The sequence below is a fragment of the Psittacula echo genome (assembly GCF_963264785.1).
Source record: "Psittacula echo genome assembly, chromosome: 7".
Taxonomy (NCBI): domain Eukaryota; kingdom Metazoa; phylum Chordata; class Aves; order Psittaciformes; family Psittacidae; genus Psittacula; species Psittacula echo.
Genome location: NC_137740.1, coordinates 62,236,041 through 62,258,371, shown reverse-complemented (window position 1 = coordinate 62,258,371; position 22,331 = coordinate 62,236,041). Strand labels below are relative to the sequence as shown.

Below are 22,331 nucleotides of genomic sequence, written 5' to 3'. Positions count from 1 at the left end.
TACAGAAAAACCTCACTTTTCTTGTTTTGCTTGTTTGATGTGCAGCAGAAAGAGGGAAAGAAGGAGCGAGCTGTGGTGGACAGAGTATTTATTGCAAGAATATGTCGAATCCTGAAAATAATGGTCCCCCGAACTCTTTGTAAAGAGGTAAGCATAGCCTGCAGTAACGAATACAGATGGGCATTTTTGGAGTCACATTTTCTTTTGTAATTAGGTCAGAATTTAAACAAAAGCATATACATTACTTGAATAAGACTAAATGATACTAAATGTCTTAAAGTAGCAACGTATTAATATAAAAATATACAGTTCAGTTTTTAGATCACTACAAAGTTGCATTCTGTTTTCCATTACAAGATAAGCCATTTACAGTGAGCTAGTAACTGCTGTCTGCATATCTTTTAGAAGGTCATCAGAGCTTTGCTTGGTTCCATGCAAGGCAATACACTTCTCTGTGCAAATGCTTCCTATCTTTAAATAGCATGCTGTTCATCCAGATTTTGTTTTTTTAACTTATATCTAGGCCAGCCTTATTAGGAAGTGGCTTTGTCCAAAACTCTGTCGGCATCATTTCAGGAAAGCTATGCAGACTAGATTTTAGCAAGGTAAAATAATTTGCTTTGGCATCTTTCTCATGCTTTCTAGCATGCCTTTTTCAAAGGAGTATTAGTTGAGCTCAGAACTTAAAGTGATGAATTGCAATATATTAGACTTCAATGTACATCAGGCACAAAAGCAGTGAATTCCAGTGTAAGCAATGTAGAGCAAGCATGGCAGCCAGCTAGCCTGGATGAAGAGAGATCTTTCCTGGATGAAGAGGGATCTTTGACAGCCTGTTCACAAACTATGCATAAGGTAGAAGCGTGGATGGCAATGTTCTCTACTGCTTCTGAGAGTGCTGACAGAGCTGGCCTCCATCAGCATCAAAAGGTCATGGCCTTCAGAAGAGGTTATTTATAATCTCCCCAAAAAACAAACATCACTTCCATCTTCAAAAAAAAGTGTACTGGAAACTGCAGGCTGGTCAGCCTCAAAGCGTACTTGGTCGTGCTGTGATCAAATCCTCTTGGAAGCTAACTCCAGCTACATGAAGGACAAAAGGGTGATTGCAAACAGCCAGCCTGGATTTATGGATCATGCCTTACTAACCTGATTGCTCTCAGTGATGGGATGACTGGCCATGTGCATAGGGGGAGCACAGAGAATGTTGAAGACTTTGATTTTTGATTTCAGCAAGGCTTTGAGACTAAGGTCTCTCCTGCTATCCTGATAGCCAAACCAAATTGGCTGGGTGAGCAGAGAATGAGGTGAACGGAAAACTGGATTTCAAGGTTTTTCATCAGTGGTACAAGATCTGAGTGATAACTGGTTACTAGTGGCCCTGTTTGAGTGGGGAGTTGAAGCAGGGTGACCTTCAGGGGTCCCTTGCAACCTGTATGATCCTATGCTTATGGCAGAAAGGTGTCTCAGAATAGCAGTAACTTCTTTGTCCCTGCAATACTTATAGGATGTGCCCAATGTATGTATCAACCAAATACAGCTTTTTAAAAGACAAACCTTCTCCATAAAAATGTAACAAGTATTTTATCAAATATAGTGTATAGTATATAGTAACGTATTTCCTGCAAAGTAAGCAAATACCACATTAGCTGGGAGCAGCAAAGTAACCCTTTTCTGCTAGATATGGTTAGACCACTTAGTAGGGAAAAGTGGTGAGTATTATCCCTTGTTTAAGTGTTACACTTCTGTTTTTTGTACTAGACAGGTTATTTGCTGCTTATTGCTGTGATGCTGGTAGTGCGCACCTATTGTGATATTTGGATGATTCAAAATGGAACAGTCATTGAAAGGTATCTATAAACTTGTTGTTTTTCTTTTCTTAAAGAAATACATTTAGTCAACTGTTTTTCTGCTGTTGGATAAAATTTTACTATTTTCTTTAACCAAAATTTTCTTAAATGATTTTCAGTTCTTTTGGTCACATTTTGTACACTTAAGACTAAATAGTTATCTGAATGGCCAAGAAGGCACTTTAGGATAGTGGCACAGTGGTTCTATGTCACAGACTCAGACATATTGCATGGATATTAGGACTGTTACTTCCTCCTACTGAGCTGTTTGCTCTTTAGATTGATAAACACAATGTTTTCAGTCTTATTGTTTTAGAAAGTAGTTTCTAGACCTCTGATTATTGTTTCTCTCGTTGCTGATTGAAGCAAGTCAGAATCTGTCTTGAAGTGTGAATTCAAAATGATATTCTATTTCAGGAGAGACTTTCAGTTCTTTGTGGAATTGAAGGACTGCTTTGTTTCTCTGATGAGAATCCATGAAAGCAAAGAAGGAAACGAACTGGTATTCTATGCCCATGAATTTCTGAGCCTTTAATGCAGACAGCTACTGCAGGAGTAGAAGATAGTTGCTTAGTCTGTCACCACGTGCAGAAGTCTGTCATATTTTAATCCTATAGCTGATACTACAGATTTCTATGATGATTTTTTTGTTTTTCTCTGTGTGGTCCATTGGAATTTATCCACTTAAGACATCCTATAGTTTATAGTTTCTTGTTTCTCCTGTGACTAACTCTTAGCTGATGGTTGTTTTCAGTGCTATCATTGGGCGCAGCAGAAAAGATTTCAAGAAATACTTGTTCAACTTCATCGCTGCAATGCCTGCTGTAAGTGCTTTTCTTGTGCCAGCCTTTAAGGAGAACATATTTTAAATGCAAATTAAGAATTTGAGGATAAGCTCTCAAATAAGTGGCCTAATACCCATAGAAATTAGCTATTTTATGTGCAGGTCTGTATTTAAATATTTGGCTTCAGTGGGGGGGACTTCATCAGCATGTTTCCTTATTGGTTGCAGCTATTTTTCTGACATAGGGTTTTAGGTTATTTTTGTTGATAGTAACTTTGACTGATAGCTTAACATGCCACCTGCAGGCCTGCATAATATCTTATGGCTTAGATGATGTTTCAGCATTGTAGGTTTGGGATTCTTTTGACACCACTGAAGATGAAGTTTTCTTTCTAGTCTTTATTTTTTAGATTTCTTACAACTTTTTCCAAGATCTGTTATGTTTTTCCCTCGCCCTTAACTTCTTTTCAGCTTGTCAACATCTCTGACCTGCAGCAGATGTACTTGTTACTACCTAATAGATACTGTACCTGCTTTACAATAGATTTAGAAACGAATTGATAAATGTAAAGTAGTAGTTGTCAAATGGTGGCTCTTTTCTAGAACTTACCAGAAGAGCTCAAGAGATACTTTAGTTTTCAATAGTGTAGACTGGAACATAATCAGAGGTTGTGCACATGCTACACGGTTGGTCTTCAGTGTGTTAATAGTATTACTGACTTCAAGGGGAAAATTCAACTGTTCTGAAGTGTTTGCACTATTTGTGCTGCACACTGGTCTAAGTATACTAAATCTTGTTAGGTAATTATTGAAATGCTGTCTCTTATTTTTAGATCTCTTTAGTGAATAGCTTCCTGAAGTATGGTCTAAACGAATTGAAACTTTGCTTCCGAGTGAGACTTACCAGATACCTCTATGAGGAATATCTTAAGTAAGTAACACCTTGTTAATGTCTAAAGGTTTTAAAAACTAAATTGATTAACATCAAACCAGATAATTTTAAGTACATAGTAAGAAGGTAACAAGGTGCTTTATAGGGCAGGTATACTGTTTAGAAAAGGTTTTTGGTTGCAACTGCCTTGCAGTTAAGGATGAGTGACTTATCCAGGTTGTAGATGGCACAGATAGAAAGATAACAAAGTTGTCTCAATTGGGGGGGATGGTAGGTGGGAAAATACTGCTGCTTCCACTACTGAGTCAGCTTCCAGAGTGCTTAAGTTGCTTTCATACAGTGGTAATAATCCTGCAGATTAAATCGGATGCATGAAACTGAGTAGCTGCTTATGTCCTTCTGCACTGAATTTTGGTTGTTGAGTGTGCTAATGCAGAGTTTGTGAGAGTTTTGTAGCTATAAGTGCAGCAGAAGTGCATAGGGCAGCCTGAGCTTCAACTAAGACGTTTTCGGAGCCTAAACAGTTCTACAGGATTTAGTATGGATCTGGTCAGGCAGAAACACAATTTATGTTGACTCCATGCAGCCATTTAATGTTTGCACTACTTTCCATCTTGATTGCATGAAGGAGGGGGGTTCCAGTTATTTCAGATCCCAAGAAATGATATTTTTTTTTCTGCCTTGTTTAATCTCAGATCTTATACGTACTACAAAATGGGAAATCTGGACAACAGAATAGCTAACCCAGATCAACTCCTTACGCAGGATGTGGAAAAATTCTGTAACAGTGTAGTGGACCTGTATTCAAACCTGAGCAAGGTAAGTTTATCCAGATAGAACTTGGAAGGATAGCTGTGGATGTTTAGGATGTGATGTCAGAGCTCAAAACAATTACTTGCATTTGTATGTGTATTGCTTGGAGTATGGTGCTAAAAACCCTGTTCATGATATTGTATCATTTCACGCTCTGAGGTTTCCATGACCTCTGCTAAAGCACAGCTGTGGGTTTTTCCAGTTTGTATTAAATTTTCTTTTAAAGAGCTTGGCACGTTGTTTTGAGTTGAACAATGATGAGTACACTTTCTCAGCTAGTTAGGCATCAGAAGAAAATCAATGGCTATGTTTTTAGTTACGTAAGAATATTCTTTTGGGTAGGGAATTGTGGTTGAATAAGCTTTTCACTCTGTAGTGTAAATTTTAGGGGGTTTAAGTAGTGAAGTAGAATACTCTTTAATGTTTTTAAACTAGGTTTGGGGTTTTTTTTTGATGCTGCGTTGTTCATTCAAGATGAAGTATGAAACAAAATACAAGTTGATGCATTCAGAAATTCTGCATACAAAACCTGTATTTCAGCTGCTCTAGCTTTGAGAGGGAGTGTATGGAATAGGATGCTTGCAAATTGGAATGTTGCTTGTATTAGGTACATAGGCAACTATATGACATTATCCTTTGCTCAGTATTCCTCACAGCTACTTCAGTTAAGTAACCATAGGGTCTCGCCCAACTTTGCTTCATGAGCAGGGTGTTATTACAGACCTCAAATAGTGAAGTACTCTTAGGTACTCTATCTGAAGATATGATGCATTTATGTTCAGTTCTTGAGTGAATATTTTCAGGAACATGTCATGGAGCTGAGATTCTTTTTGTTTTAGTAAATTTAGTTTGTATAAGTTAAACAGTATTGTGCTTTTAATGCAGAGCTATAACTGTTATTGGGGTAGTCGGTGGTTTCTGGGCTGATTTTGTTTATGTTGGTGTTCTAATGCCTTTTCTCCTCTGCTTCTCTTATAGCCTTTCTTGGATATAGTTTTGTATATCTTCAAGCTAACAAGTGCAATAGGAGCTCAGGTAAATTGAGTGGGTTTTTTAGCATTATAAGAAAATGTTCTTTTCTTTGGTTGTAGCCCTTGCACCTGTTCAGAGCCTGAGGAAAACTCTACACGTTAATTGTAGATTCAGCCATAATTTGAAGGGTTATACCGACACCATGCTTTACGCTTCATGTTTTATATGCTTTAGTGCTCTCTTATCTCGAGGCAAACAAAATATAAACAGCATTTGCAGGAATTCGACCAACAATTTGAAGAAACAAGAAAATTCTTTATTTTCTTCTGGCAGTTACTTGGGAATCGTATTTAGTAGAGTACCCTTCTGCCCGATATATCTTGCATGGCTTCCATTTAAGGGGCAAAATATGTTTTCTGTTTTATTGCAGCCTCTATAAAGGAGTCATTCCCTGCATTCAGCTGTATGACCATTATATTTCCTCCACCATAAACTGGATAATTTCATAAATCTTCAGGTTAATAAAACAATGCATTATCAGAAATGTCCAGGGTTTGACAAGAAGCGTTTCTGGGACACATGATTTTGTTGGAACAGACTGCAGTAAGGCTTAGCTGAATTTAGGTAGTTTGTACAGTCTCTGTCTTAGCATTGCTCACGGTAGTATTTAGTTATTACAGGCAGTTTATTCCGAATTCAGTTGATGCCCTTGGTTTTATACCGTGCCAAACTTCAGTAGTGTTTAAGCATGCTGTTTGAGAGCCCTGGTCTATTGAATCTTAGGATGCAGAAGAATAAGAGTTCCCGACAAGGACTGCTTGAGAGAAGGGAGTGTGTTGGGAGATGTATGGATCAAAGAAGAGAATGGGATTGAAATATTGACTGCTACAACAATGTAGCAAATACAGAGAAAATGAAGTAGGTAGAAATAAAGGAGAGGAAATGAGAAAGGACAAGGAAATTCCTGATGAAATAAGCTAGGACAGTAGGAAACACAGGTGGCATAGAACTTGAGTAGAAGGCTGGGATGGGAAGGGCATCTAGGGACAGAGAATTGGTAAAATTATTAAATAGTATCTACAACATGAAAGAAAGGAACATGGTGGGAATTTCAAGGGTAACTGAAGTGGTAACATAGACTCATAGAAAGTGAGAATCCAGGGATTCATGCTTTCTGGGCATTTTGTATATAGATGTTACAATTTGAAACCGTCTAGATGGTAAGCTTTTCTTATGGTTTGATGTTCACAGGGTCCAGCTAGCATGATGGCTTACTTGATTATTTCGGGGTTCTTCCTTACCCGTTTGAGACGACCAATTGGCAAGATGACTGTTATAGAACAGAAATATGAAGGGGAGTACAGATACGTCAACTCACGGCTTATTACAAACAGGTATAGATTTACCTGGATGGCAAGATAAAAGTGACAAAGTAATGCTGTGGTATAGGTGGAGAAGCTGTATGTTAACATATGTATTTGGAAAGTCGAATGCTATTGGTTCAGAGCAAAGTGTTTACATCTTTATGAGGATTATTTTTAACTAATGTATATGTGCATTATATTCTTAATTCAAAAGACAAACTGTAGCTAGGGTATAAAAAGCTTATGTTCTACTGTTGTGAAAATGTACAGACTCTCATTTTCTAAAGTGACTGAAATGGGAGATACATTCCTGTGGTTTATGGCTGACTTCTTCAAAGACTGATGTAAAAAATCTGTTTTTCTTTTTTTTAGTGAAGAAATTGCTTTTTATAATGGAAACTTGAGAGAAAAACAGACTATTCACAAAACCTTCCGTAAACTGGTAAAACTTCTTTCATCTTTTAAAACATTTTAAGCAAAACTTCAATTAATTTTATGATGGTGATTCTTGACATATTTTAGTATAAATTGAATTATAGTGGCTTGATGCTTATGCTGCTACAGTCATTAGATTTAAAAATGAGTGGGCTGTAAGCAGAAGCCAGATTTCTCTTTCTCTTGCCACTTACCTCCTTTTCACCGTTTTCACTACAAAAACTATTCTTTCAGTGCTCAGTTTCAAGTGTAGGTTGTGTTGGAGAGCAGGTCTTTGCCAGCAGAGACACTTGTGCAGTGCTTGTCATCATTATAGGAGTGTTGAGGTGTCTGTGACTTAGGGAAAAATAATTGTTGGGAATCAAATGTCTGTAAAATAATAAAAGATAATAAAAAAGGTACTGATCTAACTTGACCTTGTTTATTCTGTAACTTACCAGGTGGAACACTTGCATAATTTCATCCTGTTCAGGTTCTCAATGGGTTTCATTGATACCATCATTGCCAAATGTAAGTGTTTATCCAGTGCTAATGGATTGCTATAAATAACAAAGTGCTCAAATTTTAAAATGAGAAATCTTTTTTCTTGTTGCTTTAATTAATGTGTAGCTTAATATTTACTCTTAAACTTCAGACCTTGCCACTGTGGTTGGTTACCTGGTTGTTAGTCGCCCGTTTCTGAACCTGGCTGATCCTCGCCACCAGAACAGTACTCACGCAGAACTTTTGGAGGTAAATAGAACAGAATTAAAACCATTTCCTGAATTTAAATTCTGTTAGTCTACATAAAGAAACCTTCTTCTACTCTAGGATTACTACCAAAGCGGAAGAATGTTACTGAGAATGTCTCAAGCCTTGGGCAGAATAGTTCTAGCAGGCCGTGAAATGACAAGATTGGCTGGGTAAGCTTCATAAGTAGTTGTGTCAACTTATCTTTCTGAAAGTTATGTTGTTGCTGTTTCTCTTCTCATTTCAAGAAACTGACTTAGAATTAAAATGGTTTTGTGTGATTTGTTCACTGCAGCACCCTAGAAATCTAGGGGTTAAAAATATTTGATGCTGAAAACAAATCTGAAGGTGTGATAATTATGTCCACTAGTAATTTCGTATCTGAACATACAATTTGAATGTTTAATTGAAACAACATCTAAGAAGAAAAGTTACCAAATACTTGCCTATTACAGAAAAAGGTTCTTGAAAGTATTGTGAATATTGGACAACCTCAGTGCAACTCAAATATTAAAGTTCTGTTTCTGTGCTGGGTTGAATAACTTCATCATTTGGATAGTTGTACTCATTAGAGTTACTGTTGATTTCTGAAACTTCTAAAGATTAATTTTGGTTAATTTTATGGTTTTTCTGTGGATTGTTTTCAGTTTCACAGCTCGAATTACAGAACTAATGCAGGTTCTGAAGGACTTAAATGGTGGCAAATATCAGCGTACTATGGTATCACAGGAAAAAGGTAGATATGATGTAATATGCAGTATATGCATCTCTCCGTAGCGTTCCAGTCTGTAACACTTTCTTCTTATTTTAAGATACAGATAAAAAGCCAGCTTTGCCTTTGATACCTGGATCTGGAGAAATTATCAACACTGATAACCTTATCAAGTATGTTTTACAAAGTTTCCACAACTTCAATATTTTTAACTTAGCCTGGAAAGACATTAGTCATTCCCTCTGCCTCTGTTAACAGAGGTTTTAATACACATTATTACAAGGTGCAGCTCCTGTTGTACTGTAGTTTATTTACAAATAATTCTGCCTCACTCCCTTTCACCGTTTCTGTTATGTAAGTCAATCCTTGTCCTCTCACCTTAAGAGAAGACATAATATGCTGTCTGGACATAGCCTTTGTAGTAATATTTCCAGCTGTCCTTTGGAATGTGACTTCCCAGACCTTTTTGTTAACACTTTATCAGACTTCTTCTTAGAAATAAGTTGGTTACAGATTTTATTCCATGATATAAATTAGCAGTAAAATTCAGGGGCAAGTCTGTATTCAGTTTGTATATCTGCATGCTTGGACCCCTCACTGATGTACTCAAGTAACAATCAGTTCCTCAGCTTTTTGCAGTTTGAGAGTCATAGTACTGACATAGTAATACTACCTGAAGAAGACGCGGAGTAAAGCCAGATAATAGATGAAATAGCCTCAGTCTGGACAATGTGGAAATCAGATAGTGAAGTGGAGGGGAGTGAGAGGAGAAAAGAGATGCTAGAGTTACTTTTATTATTTTATTGAGGGGGAAAAAGAAGCAAACAAGGGGGAGGAGAGCAGAGAATCATTCATTTTGTATCCTGGAACTAATGGACTAACCGTCCACTACCAGGTTTAAAATGAAGAGCATCTTTAAATGTAGGTTTTTATCCACAAGGTGTTTTGGAGACCAAAGACTTAGAAGGATTCAGAAAGCAAATATGTGAAGACAAAAAAACTACCAACAAACTATAGATAGTTGTTAAACACTAAAGTACCACTTGTGGTTCGAAAACTTCCTTAGCTGTTAATTACCTTTTATTTTAAATGTTGCAACACAGGTTTGATCATGTTCCACTGGTGACACCTAATGGAGATGTTTTGATTCAAGACCTTAACTTTGAGGTGAGTTTCTTAATATCATAGAAAATTATATTCATCTAAAGTTTTAAAGGGGAAATGATAATTTCAGAGGTAATCTGACCTATAAATAGATGTACAATCAAAGCTAGAAAGGTGGTTATATGGTATGCTTAAATGGGAACAAAAGTAATCCTCATGTTAGGTCAAAATGAGAAAATAAAAAGGCAATGAGCTATTTACCCGAAAGTGTTTTCATTGTTACAAGTGTGGGTTTTTTCCCAGCTGCAGTTGATGCTAGACTAGTTAAAAAAGACAAAAACTAAATGACTACAGGAAATCAGTCCTTGTAGTGTCAGAAGGTGCTATGTACCAGCCTATGAGAATATCAGCTTGTCTTAGTGTTTGCAAAAGCTTTCATCAGTACCTCCCCAGTACACTTCTAATATCTTGGCTTTGCATTTTTAGGTTCGATCTGGTGCAAATGTATTGATTTGTGGTCCAAATGGGTGTGGGAAGAGCTCACTTTTCCGTGTTCTTGGTGAGGTAAGGAAACTTGTGAAAATGAACAGCAGAGACTCCAAAGCACTGTTGTAATTGGACTTTTTTCAGTCAAGTTTAAACCTTTTTCTTGTTGCAGTTGTGGCCTTTGTTTGGTGGGCGTTTAACAAAGCCTGTAAGAGGAAAGTTGTTCTATGTTCCCCAGGTGAGACAAAGTATTTAGTTGACAGTAGTTTTTCTCTTTCTTCCTACTTTGGCTATGCTTAGAAATATTTGACTTACCTTTTTGTTTCTATCTGTATCTCAGAGACCATATATGACTCTTGGAACACTCAGAGATCAAGTTATATATCCAGATACTTTAGAAGATCAGAGAAAAAAAGGGATTTCTGACCAGGTAATGATAATTCATTCATTAACCCTTTCTCTTGCTTAAAACGTGTAATGTTTCAGATGTAAAAATATTGGAACTGCTATTAAAACCACTGCATTTAGTTTAATGTTTATCAGGGTTGATAGTACACCAGTATAAAAGTATAACCTTTTATAACTTTCAGTCATTTCTTAGTTCTTAAGTTCACTTAAGCTCTACTTGCCATTTCTGTTTCATTAAAAGGTGCTGAAGGAGTATTTGGATAATGTCCAGCTGGGTCACATCCTGGAACGTGAAGGAGGCTGGGATATTGTTCAGGATTGGATGGATGTACTCAGCGGGGGAGAGAAGCAGAGGATGGCAGTATGTGTCTATGATTCTATGTCTCAAAAGTGTAAATACTTAACAAATACAGGACCTGGTCAAAACTGTAACCTAAATTGTAAGCAATCCCTATTTAACTAAATATTAGTATTTTCCTTAAAAGGAACCCTCAAAATATGAAATACCTGAATACTGAGGGGGAAAAAAAAAGAAACCAAACTAAAGTAGTGTTGTTTGTATTAAAAAATTAATAGGAAATATTGACCTTTTATCACCCATTACACTTTGGTTATATAAACAGACGTTCACCAGTGAGTGCCAACCTAAAGGAAATTCCCTTGCCACAGTAAATTTTTGGACACTAAGTCTTAGTTTCACTTGTAACACTGCCATGGTTGTAGTGCTATATCCACAGTAGCCTTTTGGTTTGCATTGCAGATGGCAAGGTTATTCTATCATAAGCCCCAGTTTGCAATTCTGGATGAATGCACCAGTGCTGTTAGTGTTGATGTAGAAGGCTACATTTACAGCCACTGCCGAAAGGTAAGGTCATTGTTGCTAGAGTTCTATCTCTGTATGTTAAGAGGAAACGTAAAATGATAAAAGGCACCCAAAAGCTTAGGAGGGCATGGAAGGACCTTTTATGCACACTAGAATTCAATAATTGTTTTGTAGCCTTGGATAATTTAGATGTACACGTGGCCTCTGTATGTCAGAGAGCTCTTACTAACTGCTAAGTAACCTTACTACTCCAGATAAAGTCTTAAAATGTCAAGTGAAGATCAAATGATCTAAGATTTTATACTTTTTTTTGTTGTTGTTGTTCAAGAGCCCTCTGTTGGCCAGGACATCAAAATGAGAGGGTGGAAGTTAGTATTTCCATCTGTTTTGAGATAGGAAAAGCCAAGCACTTTAGGAAAACATGATGATATTGAATATATTTTTCTTCTTCCTTTCTCTCTTAAACTCACCATTTCAGATGCTGTGTAGTGCCATGTGAAATATTAATAGAACTCAATTTCACCCCCTCAATGTAGAAATAACATTAACTGTTCAGCAGCAATATTCACAGAATGGTAATGGAGCAAACCTGTGCATCCACTGAAATACGTGCTTGAAACTTGAAGTGGGAACTTAAGGAGCCTTCTGTAGTAGTAAATTCATGCTGGTGAGGACTCTGCAGAAAAAGGGACATCATTTCTTAATTTTACCACATTGATACCAATACCCTGACAACTTTCTATGTCTGTGTTGCATATACTTGTTTTTCTGTTAATTTGAATGTTCACTTGTGGCTTACAGTTCTTGTTGTCAAGTGGCTAATACATGTTCCTGGAAAATAGAATTCCTGCTTAAGCTGTCCTTGCAGTAAGAAAAAGTGCTACCCTGCTTTATCATCAGAGCCATTTTGGCTTTTAGTTGGTGCTGCTGTTAGGGGTGCATAATCAGCTGAGTTGCAAGGAAACTAAGGAAGATTATTCACCTTTAAATTGTTAGTTTAGAATGTATTAATAGCTTTTGTGGTTTGGGGTGTTTTTGCTGTTAAAGTGGACTTCTTTTACTCACCAGGTTTATTGGTTTACCTACCTCCTACCGTGCCTCCTTTGCCCAGTGTATGCTTTGCCAAATGGTTAGGAGCAAAAGAACAGTGAAATCAATTAAAAAAGAGAAATCCCTCCTGCTTTTCAATTTATTTATTCAACTGCAGAATCTTATATAAAGACTGCGTATGTATACTGTTAATAATAGGGTCTGGAAGTTTGTGTTTAGGAATGTAAGCTCTTCAGCTGATGCTGACAAATAACCAACACCTAACCCATGAGACAAGTTAACTGCTTTATTGTGTGTATTTTCTTCATGTAGGTTGGCATCACTCTCTTCACTGTCTCCCACAGAAAGTCACTCTGGAAACATCATGATGTATGTAGCCTTTGTTTTTGCTAAGGGTATCTGTGGGTTGTAGGGGTTTTGTTGTTTGGCTTTCAAGGTGTTCTCCTTTTAGGTCCTTAGAGATGATGATCTGTTGTTTAAAAAATGTTTTAGTTTCATAATCCAGTGGCTTGTTTGAAATGTTCTTATGCTTCTAGTTATGGAAACTAACCCAAAGTCCCTAAATGCCTCAAAACTATGGAAGGCTCATTAGGTACTTAAGTCTTCTTTCATAGTCTCAAAAACCCCTTCAACCAGAATACAGTAAACAGCATGAAGTTTTTGCTTTCAAGATGCTTAGTATATCTATGCTGAAAAGTTAATCCCTGGCGGTGTTCAAGGCTAGGTTGGACAAAGCCTTGGGTGCCATGGTTTAGTGTGAGGTGTCCCTGCCCATGGCAGGGGGGTTGGAACTGGATGATCCTAAGGTCGTTTCCAACCCTAACTATTCTATGATTCTATGATTACTGTAATACTGTGTAATACTTCTTTCCTTCCAAACTGAGATTTTACTATTGCCATTACTTTTTTATGCAGGGAGACTGTATGTGTGTGTGGAAAATACTGACTTAATACACAGGGATGAATGTGTAACTTAAATATATTATCACAAAGCCCAAGACAGCAGTGTTAAGTCTAGCTGTGACCATTAGCAGACTGATGGATGATACTAAGGGAGAAAACAACAGAGTTCAACTTCTTTCCAGAGGCAGTTGAATTCAATGAAATGTGAGGAGGGAGAAGCTAAAGACCTGGTAATTTTCAAGTGATTGCTAACATACACTCTTGTATTTCAGTTTTACTTGCATATGGATGGCAGAGGAAACTACGAGTTCAAGAAAATAACTGAAGACACAGTTGAATTTGGATCTTAAAGTCATGAACTGAGCTGCTACAGAGACTGATTACAGGAAGTGTGTAGTATGGCAGACATTGTACAATACAACTACTCAGCTTGTTTTCTAAACAAATTAACTAGGATAACCCAAAACAAGCTGTTAAGCATTTACTATTATGTAGGATATTGCTAATTGTGTATATGTTGGTTTAATTATTGATATGTACTAAGAATGTCCTTATTCTTGTGGTTTAAAAACCTGCCTAAATTAAATTGGGCTTAAATCAGTGTAACCTGATTCATCCTGGGATGCAAACCATTTGAAATCAGCTGATTTGACTTTTGTAGACCTTCTTTCCCTTGAGTGAAAAGCCCTGTTAAAATTAGGGTTGCTACCTCTCTTGTTCCTGCAAAGCAGTCTTGGATTTTTGCTCTGTTCTATGCATATTTCTGAGTTATCTCACGCAGTGCAGGACATTCTCCCATCTTCAGATCTGTGCCCAGTTAAATGAAAGAGCCTTTTCCTTGACCAAGCCTTGTGATGTAGCCAATACGCCCTTGCTGATAAAGGATGGACTGAACCTAAAAGACTAATTCCTTCTGGTAAAAAATTCAACTTACTCTTTGCTGGGTTTTGAATTCCCTTTAACATCTCTTTGTCCATGCAGTTCTCTCTGCTGCTCAGCAATCCCAGTCTCAGTTTAGCAAGAGCTTCATCCATCTCCCACCCCAGCAGCCCTTTTTGTGTCAGAGCAATACTTTGGTAATGAAGAGTTGAGAGGAGGTTGAGAGATGAAAGATAAGATAACCAGGGGAAAAAAAAGAAAGAGAAGTCTTGTATCAAACAATCTCATGCATATTTTCAGCTCAGAAGAAATGAATGGCTCCACAAGTAGAAAGAGAGAAGAGAATGTGGGTCCAGTCACTCTTCTCTTGAAATCAGAAGAGGTTAGCATGGACTCCAGAATGTTAATCTGTTAAACAGCAGATTCTTGTCTGTCCTTTGTGTGTTCGGTCCTGTAGTACAGCAGTTGCTTTTTCAAATTCCTATTTCCCTCTTCAAAAAAACGAGATCTCCTCATGATTTTAGCTGCCTTTCAGATCTGAGATTGAAACTAAGTGATGATGGCACTTGTTTTTTCTTCTAGGCTGTAAAGCCTACAATGATGCTTTCATCCTTCATCTTTATCCTCTTATTTGTCATTAAGTTTCTTGATTTCTGATACAAACGATTCACCAGTGATTCTCCCTGTTGTCTAAGGATTTCTAGTCCCTGCTGGTTTTCTTGTTCCAGCTGCCAAATCCCCTTGCAGAAACCAAACTCTTTAAATAGTTTACTGCAGCTGTTTTTTCTATACAAATAGTTTTGTGGTTGCCATGTGACTTTGACAAACATAAATGCAGCAAGGTGATTGTTTTTGTGTGATCAGGGAAGAGGAAGGTGTAACTCAAACTGAATCACTCTTTAGGCTTTAAAATGCAAATTACCTATACCTGTGGTACAGTGAAGGTCTAGTAGTTTCTTAGTGTTCCATATAAGATACAATGTAGGAATGCACTACGTGAAGGCATGCATAACATATGCAATAAATCTGTTCTCTGTGCATCTTTTATCAAGGGTTTAGATAAAAAACCCAGGTTTTTATAGAATGGGTACATATTTGGATGCACTTCTGTCTGTTAATTTTTACCAGGTTTGATCCGTCATCATCTTTCGTGTTGAAATCACTACCTGTTAATACTTTTCCTTTTATCCTAGTCCTTGCCCATTCTTGTCAGTGTTATTATTCTTTCATAGTACTCAAATGCAGACAGCTACACTGGTATAAGAATCTAGTGACCACATTAGATTCATAGTATAATGCATCAAGGAAAATCAAAAAAGCCTCTCTTGAGGTGTAATGTATTCAAGAGAGTAAGGTACCTGTGCAAATTTTCATGCTTGATCCACAAGAAGGCAAATAGGTATCTCATTTTACTAATTTTCTTTCTATTCCTTCAGATTCTCACATCAGCCATAACATAGCAGGTAGCAGCATGCTGTATGTGAGGTGGTAGTCTTCTGGTAACGGTAACCATGACAGTAGGGATGCCAGGTAGTTTGTTGTGTGGGGTTTTGGGGGCTTGGTTTTGTTCCTTTTCGTGAAAGTTCTCAGCACAAATGCAACTTCTTCTCTTGGAAGGGATCTTTTAGTAACCTTTTTAGATACACAAGTTAAAAATCTCTAAAGTGAGAAAGCTGCTGTTATCTTTGTGACTAGGGCAGGCTTTGCAATGGAGTAGTGAACTTGGGATACTTCAATGTATTTTAAGACTGTCAAGCAAACCCCCGCACAGCACACTTCCATAGCACCCCAGCAGCCAATCCCAAGGTACTTTACATTTCAATTGGTTAATAACAGAATTGTGTGTAATCTCAGATTAATTTCAAATACTAAAATCAACTTAAAAATCCAGCTCCATAAGCAAGGAGGAATAGGTTTGCCTTTAGATGCTTGAAGTTCACTGGAACTGAAGATGCTAATATCTCCTTAGGGCCAGGACTAAGTGTTTCTGAATATACTGGAAGGACAGAAAGACATTCTTCTGTGCTTGATTGTAACAGAGGCTTATATAGAAAGTATAAACAAGAATGATGTTTTAGAATGATATTCTTAAAAGGCCTTACATTAAAGTATTTTGAGATAGACTTGATCTAATGAAAGATTGTAACAAGTCTCATGACAATGCTCCAAGTCTCAGTTCTGTTGCAGAATTGCACTGTGATACTGTATTTTAGCTGTAATGTCTTTTTAATAGCACAAGATGGAAGTTTGTACATGGGAATTCTGAACTAGTGAGACAAAGTATTGATGAGGATTTCCAGTCTGAAACGGTTGGTGTTTTGAAGATGGTACTGGTAATAGTCAGATGGCTGCATTTCAACAGTGGTGGGAAACATTCCTGTATGTATATACTGTAAAGTGTTTTGGAGGGGAAAACGGCGCTATATAAATGTCAGACATTAAGTGCCTCAAAAATAATAAATCTAAAGATAAAATATATCTAGGCTTTTTATGTTTCTTGATGATGTGATTATGAATTTTGTAGCAATACAGTGAATGCATGCTCTGCAAACGTCAGGTAATTTGCTGAATGGATCATAGATGCATTAATCTGCTCTAAGTCTGCACTGATTCTGACCTTTCTCACCATTATCCACTGGCCACTTCTTTTCACTTCAAGTTCATTGTTTTTAGAAGAGTGTAGGCCTGAATAAGGTTAAAATGTATCAGATTGTGGTGATTCTTTTGAGCGTTCTTTAATCTTACTAACTCGAGAAAGACAGGATAATCGCCCTCCACCTTTATTGTGCTGGTGATTTTTAATGGTTTTCCTTTGTTGTGGTAGACATACAAGCTGTCAGGATACTTGAAACTTGGTACTGTAAGAGTGAAACCAAGATATGCCTGAATGTGCCGATCAACTGTTAACTCTGGGCTCTCTGCTGCGCAGGTCATTCCAAATGCTCGGTTTGTGTGCCTCAACACTTTGATTCTTCCTTATGTAGAGTGAAAACATCAGTTCCTGGAACAGTAGAACTGAAGCCACGGAGCAGCAAATTCCAGCTCTTTCTCAAGGATCAATCCACCATCTTTTGAGGATGTTGAAGAGCCTTGGTGCAGAGTTTGAATTCTTCTGGGAAGAGTTGGCATCCCAGCGAGTGTCAGGGTCCGACTGGCAAAAAACCCAGTGTCAGACCTATTTCATTCGCGATTGCCAGAGTGAAATTAAGACACAAAGGAGGTCAAGTACTGTAATCGATCTGTTGGTTTATTACAAAAAGACAATTATTATTAAAAGGGATGTTACTGTTAAAAAAAATACAGAGATAGATCAGGAAAAAGATCGAAATTGAGACAGAATTGGGGTGCAGGGAGATAGTCACCACTGTGGATCCAGCGGTGTCCTGAGGGTCTGTAGTCATTGTCCTCAGTGGTGGGAGTCATCCAGGGTCTGTAGTCAGCATTGGAGGCAGTGTCCCTGAGGCTCTGTAGTAGGCGGTGGGGGGGGGTGTCCCCATGGTGATTGCCTTTCTCCCTTTTATTGTGAGTTGGGGGAGTACTTCTGTTCTTGATGTAAGGTACAACATGTTCCTGGTGAAGCAGTTCCGCTGGTCTTGCAGGCAGCTTTTCAACTGCACATCTGTAGCAATTCTTGACGTAATGGGCAGCAATTCCTCACACCGATCCTTAAGATAATGGATGGAAGATTCTTGTCTCAGCTTCTCCCACCCATCTCTCAGGCAATGGATGGTGGAATGCCATCTCAGCTTCCCATACCAATCTTGGAGACAAGGGACAGTGAAATCTGGTTTCAGCTTAGTCTCTGACAGCCAGCCTGCGTGCTGCAGGGAAGTTTCTTGCCTAAATGTGGCACTAGTAGTGGTGGAGTAGACACATATGGCTGGACATCCCTAATACAAGATTACTTTAGCAGTATTTCAAAATGATTTGTACTGTAAGAAAATTCTGGATATAGTGCTACTTCATCAGCTCTGTACTGTGTACTAGAGAGGATGAGGAGAATGACTAGGGAAGAGAAACAGTGCAGCATGGAGTGTTACGGTGACACTTATGTGACAGGCTTTTTCATTCAATTGTATCTAGTGCTGACAAATGACTTATGTTTCTGCAGAACAGGAAATTCAATCTTCATGTTTCTTAAATCTAGAAAGAAGAAATACCCTGTGGATTAGGAGTGGAGAGAAGGAACTGATTTAGTGATTCTTCCGTTGGATGCAGCTTTTGGCACACTTGACAGATAGAGTGCATCACCTAATCCTTGGTGTTCTGAAGTGGTCTAGGAATGTGAAAAACCCATTGAGATTGGCCTATCATCAAGGTAGGAGTTAAAAATTTATTTTTAAAATGTATATATAGTTGTCATAGATATGTGACCTTTCCATAGAAACAACCATGCTAATGAGCACCTGCAGTCCAACTGTGAGAAATAGTAGGGGGAAAAGTTACCTTTCTTTTATAGAAAAAAATAAAGGGCAACTTTTATCTGCCCAGAAGAAAATGAATAATGTGGAAGCTCAAATTTCTGCTTATAAAACTGCTGTTCAGAACATTTATGTCAATGTATAATGTATTTGCTGCCTTATTAGGTGTAGATAGCAGTTGGTTTATGCCAGTCCTTTTCATGAGCATGGAAAGAGGTTTCTTAGTTTCATGAATCAGTGATGGGCAGCTCTTCTGGGAGGAGGCTGGTTGGTTTTCCCTTCCCGTATTGGGGTTCCAGGCTTTTGCTCGTGCTCTGGATACGGACAGACCTGTATTAATGATGCCTTAAACTTCACTTGGAAGGTCAGGATCGCTGTGCATGTTACAGGTTCCTCGAATCTGTTTGTCAAACCCATCCTGTCACGTATGTTCAAGGATCAAATGAAACTGGTTTCATCTTGAAACAAAATACAAAAAGAAAAGGAAAAGAAATTGCTTTTCCTGGCAGAAGGAGCTCTGGTGCTGTAGTGCCCAGGCCCATTCCCCACTCTGCTTGTCCACAAACCAACATCCTTCTTACCCACCCTTCCCTCATTCTGGGCAACAAGTGGCATCCCTACATGATGCTGCACCAAAACAGAACAGAACTGGAAAATCCAGGTCAATGCTGTCCAGACAAAACTCAGACTGCTGAGATTGGTTTACTTGGGTAGAAATAGGGAACTCTACCTCCATGACTGAGCCAGTTTTCTGCTTTAAAATAGCTTTAGAGTTTGGCACAAATCAAAGCTGATTTTTTTAAGCTTGATAATAGAAAGTTTGGGGAATGCTGCTCTGGAAAAGGACCCTCCACAGAGGCGATTGAAGAGATGTATGTAACCAGATACACCATTTCCTTAGGCTGAGCAGGTGCTAAGCCCCATTTGGCTAATTTTAATTGGGGTGACTCATGACAAGGTGAGTTCTGTGAATAAGCCTTTATTTAGTTCCTTCATTGTGGTGTTCTGCTGCAGGAATGTATTGGCATAAAAGCAACAGCGCTAAAACCGACTGTGCCAGAAGTTGCCAGTGTGACAGACTCAGCAGAACACTGACAGATAATGAAGTATCTCCAGAGGGGGGGATGAGCAGATGGATTTGGGAAAGCAGTGGTTAACAAGAAAGACAAGTGTGTGAGAGGCTTCTTAAAACTCAGCTGCAATCTCACATATTGCAACAGGACTTCTGGAAAGCCAGGAGCCGCTAGCACATTGTTTTGGAGCTTAGGAGGGAATTCAAGGCCAAGGTCAAATCTGCACATGGACATTCTTTCCTTGTTTTAAGCCACAAATGCCAGCCAGGTCATTAAACCATTTAAAGTAGGGTTTTGTTTTATTGGAAATGTTGTATTTATAACAGTCCTGAGCAGGGAACGTGGAAAGGCTGCTTGAGGTCACTGCTTCAGTGTTAACAGAAATCTCCTCGTGCTCAGGGAGTCGCCTCTGAAGGGCTGGGGTGCATCCTGCTGGTGGGACAGAAGGTGGGTCTGAGGGGCAGTAGTAATCTCTGTGTACACCATGTGTGTTATTGTCCCTGAGGCTGTCACACAGCGTAGTGACCACCTGAGAGACTCAGTGCAGAGGAGCAGCCCCTCCGCTGGGACCTGTTCCGACTCTTGTGCCCGTCACTGTCCCTGAGTGCAGGGCCACACTCTCAAAAGAACTCAGAGCACGTGAAGCCCCAAATAGCCCCCGTTACAAACACGGCTGCATTCTAGCTGTTCCCACCCGTGCCTTTCTTTTCCTTGGTGCTGGACTGATAGCAGGTTATCACAGCTCCAAACATAGCTTGTACTTCAGCATGACTCGGAGGACTTTTACAGCTCAGCTGGACACGTGCAGTGGTAACCCATTTCCAGTGCTCCTAGAAACCTTCAGTCCCTTCCCTGAGGTGCTCAGTCCATTCCTTTACGAGTTAACAGCAGCAAGAGGAATCTGTTTTCTGTTTGAACCATAGCAAGGGAAGAAGCTCTGGTAAGAAGCTTAAAGGTGGGTGTGAAAATCTTCCAATTCTCAGCTGCTCCTCAGTGTTCTGAGCTTGAAGGAGGACTTTGTCAGGAGAAGGGAGAATGGTTTTCTGCAGGCTTTAACCCTACTGTGCAAACACCGGGTAAAGAAGCACTTGTTGCTGCCTCTTGGATTGTCAGCTGGAGCCTTGTTTCCAGCAGTGCTTGAGAAGTGGACAGGGAGAACCCGGCACAGGGAAGCAGAGGCTGAATGGAAGACAGGAGTGTTCAGGGGCACAGCTGCTTCTGCCCCTCCTGCCAGCCCTCACTGAGCTGCTCCAACTGGTGCTTTTCATTGTTAGCAAAGAGAAGATTTAACAAATTGCATGTGCCTTTTCCTTCAAATTTGGGTGAAACCTGGGTTCAAACAGGGTGGAGGTGAACGAGACATTTAGGAAAATCTGGATCGGAACACACTGATTATGCTTTTTTTTGCCACTCGAGGCGGAAGAGGCTGCGCGGGGCGGGGCGAGGGCGGGGCCTCTGCTCAGGCGGGGCCGAGGAGATTTGAGCCGCGGCGGCCGCCGTCCTTCCGCTCGCTCTGGCTGCTTCCGGCTGCTGCCGGCGCGGCCGGTGCGGGCTACCCCTGCGGGGCCCGGGTGAGGCGCGGGGGGGCTCGGCCCTAGGCCGGCGCTGGGAGCGGGGCAGGGCCCGTGGTGCAGGTCCCACACGCGGTTCCCAAGCACCCTCGGGCTCCGCCGGGTCTCCGGGGCCATCCCACAGCGCACGGGGTGCGGGGTCAGCCGCGGCCGGTTCGCGGCTCAGTCAGTGCCGGTCTGGGCTCAGGAGATGGTTTGCGGGCTTTGGAATGTGTCTGAGTGCACAGGAGGGTGCTTGGGGGCTCACGAGGGTGCTCGGGACCCGGAGCCGGGTCTCTGCAGCACGGTCCCAGGGGCAATTTCCTGGCTGCAGATGGAGCCCTGGGCCTGGGCCAGAGCCCGAGTCCTGCGGCTTTGGGCCCAGAAACGAGCCCCTCTTGGGGGTTTCTGGGCCTGGGCTGGGGAGGGTGAGGCTGTGGAGGGGGGTTTGGGGCCTTGGGCAGGGGTATGGGCTGGGGGGACGGGGCTGGTGCGTGGGTCCCTTCCGGAGGGGTGTCCCCAACGCCGGGACCCTGGCATGCACCAGGCCGAATTGACCGGGTGAGAAAGGAGCTCTGGGGCGAAAGGAGCTTTTCACAGTGTGCTTGGGGCCAGCTCTTTGTTACTCCAGGGCTGGACATGAGCAGTTCTGACAGCTCCTGTTCATCTGCATCGTGACAGGGATTGATTTAGGACCTGGCCACGAGCAGAGACCTGAGGCTGCAGTCGAGCCCGAGCCGGGCATGAGCTGGAGCTGTTGTGGGGACAGAAACCACAGCCCTGGAGCTGCAAATGAGCTGCAGCCACGACAGCCAGGAGCTGAACCCAGAGCCAGAACCAAACTGGAGATGTCCAGGAGCTGTGGCTGAACCAACACCAAACCCAACCAAATCCAAATCCCAAAATAAACCAAACCAACCCAAAATGAAACCAGCAAACCCAAACCAAACACCACCTCAGAACACCCCCACCCACCCCAAGAAAGGGGGACCCAAGCCCCCAACCTGGAGCCGTGCCAGAGCTGCTTCTTGGGGCTTCACACCCCCCACACTGCGTCTGGGGCTCCTCTGTGCAGGGCCAGAT

At 40.3% G+C, this 22,331-nt stretch overlaps 1 protein-coding gene across 10 annotated transcripts in view; it reads left to right on the top strand.

The window, feature by feature from the left end:
• ABCD3 (ATP binding cassette subfamily D member 3) overlaps positions 1 to 22,331 on the top strand; it is a gene marked incomplete at its 5' end in the record, with an annotated part of 42,294 nt that overhangs the window by 15,029 nt on the left and 4,934 nt on the right. For 5 of the 10 annotated variants that reach the window (XR_013957385.1, XR_013957386.1, XR_013957387.1 and 2 more), the window contains 23 exons: positions 46 to 147; positions 1,762 to 1,850; positions 2,605 to 2,674; positions 3,468 to 3,565; positions 4,222 to 4,345; positions 5,318 to 5,374; positions 6,563 to 6,705; positions 7,048 to 7,117; positions 7,551 to 7,620; positions 7,745 to 7,842; positions 7,921 to 8,012; positions 8,487 to 8,575; positions 8,652 to 8,724; positions 9,655 to 9,718; positions 10,142 to 10,219; positions 10,314 to 10,379; positions 10,482 to 10,571; positions 10,791 to 10,910; positions 11,310 to 11,414; positions 12,735 to 12,791; positions 13,598 to 14,586; positions 17,134 to 17,424; positions 18,352 to 18,522. Coding sequence is in view for 2 of the 10 variants with exons in the window: in XM_080622932.1 (XP_080479058.1) it covers positions 46 to 147; positions 1,762 to 1,850; positions 2,605 to 2,674; positions 3,468 to 3,565; positions 4,222 to 4,345; positions 5,318 to 5,374; positions 6,563 to 6,705; positions 7,048 to 7,117; positions 7,551 to 7,620; positions 7,745 to 7,842; positions 7,921 to 8,012; positions 8,487 to 8,575; positions 8,652 to 8,724; positions 9,655 to 9,718; positions 10,142 to 10,219; positions 10,314 to 10,379; positions 10,482 to 10,571; positions 10,791 to 10,910; positions 11,310 to 11,414; positions 12,735 to 12,791; positions 13,598 to 13,675 (1,833 nt within the window). Of the gene's footprint in view, positions 1 to 45; positions 148 to 1,761; positions 1,851 to 2,604; positions 2,675 to 3,467; positions 3,566 to 4,221; positions 4,346 to 5,317; positions 5,375 to 6,562; positions 6,706 to 7,047; positions 7,118 to 7,550; positions 7,621 to 7,744; positions 7,843 to 7,920; positions 8,013 to 8,486; positions 8,576 to 8,651; positions 8,725 to 9,654; positions 9,719 to 10,141; positions 10,220 to 10,313; positions 10,380 to 10,481; positions 10,572 to 10,790; positions 10,911 to 11,289; positions 11,415 to 12,734; positions 12,792 to 13,597; positions 16,754 to 17,133; positions 17,425 to 18,351; positions 18,523 to 22,331 lie in introns of those variants that run through there. The other 5 variants (XR_013957384.1, XR_013957383.1, XM_080622932.1 and 2 more) reach the window with 5 other exon arrangements.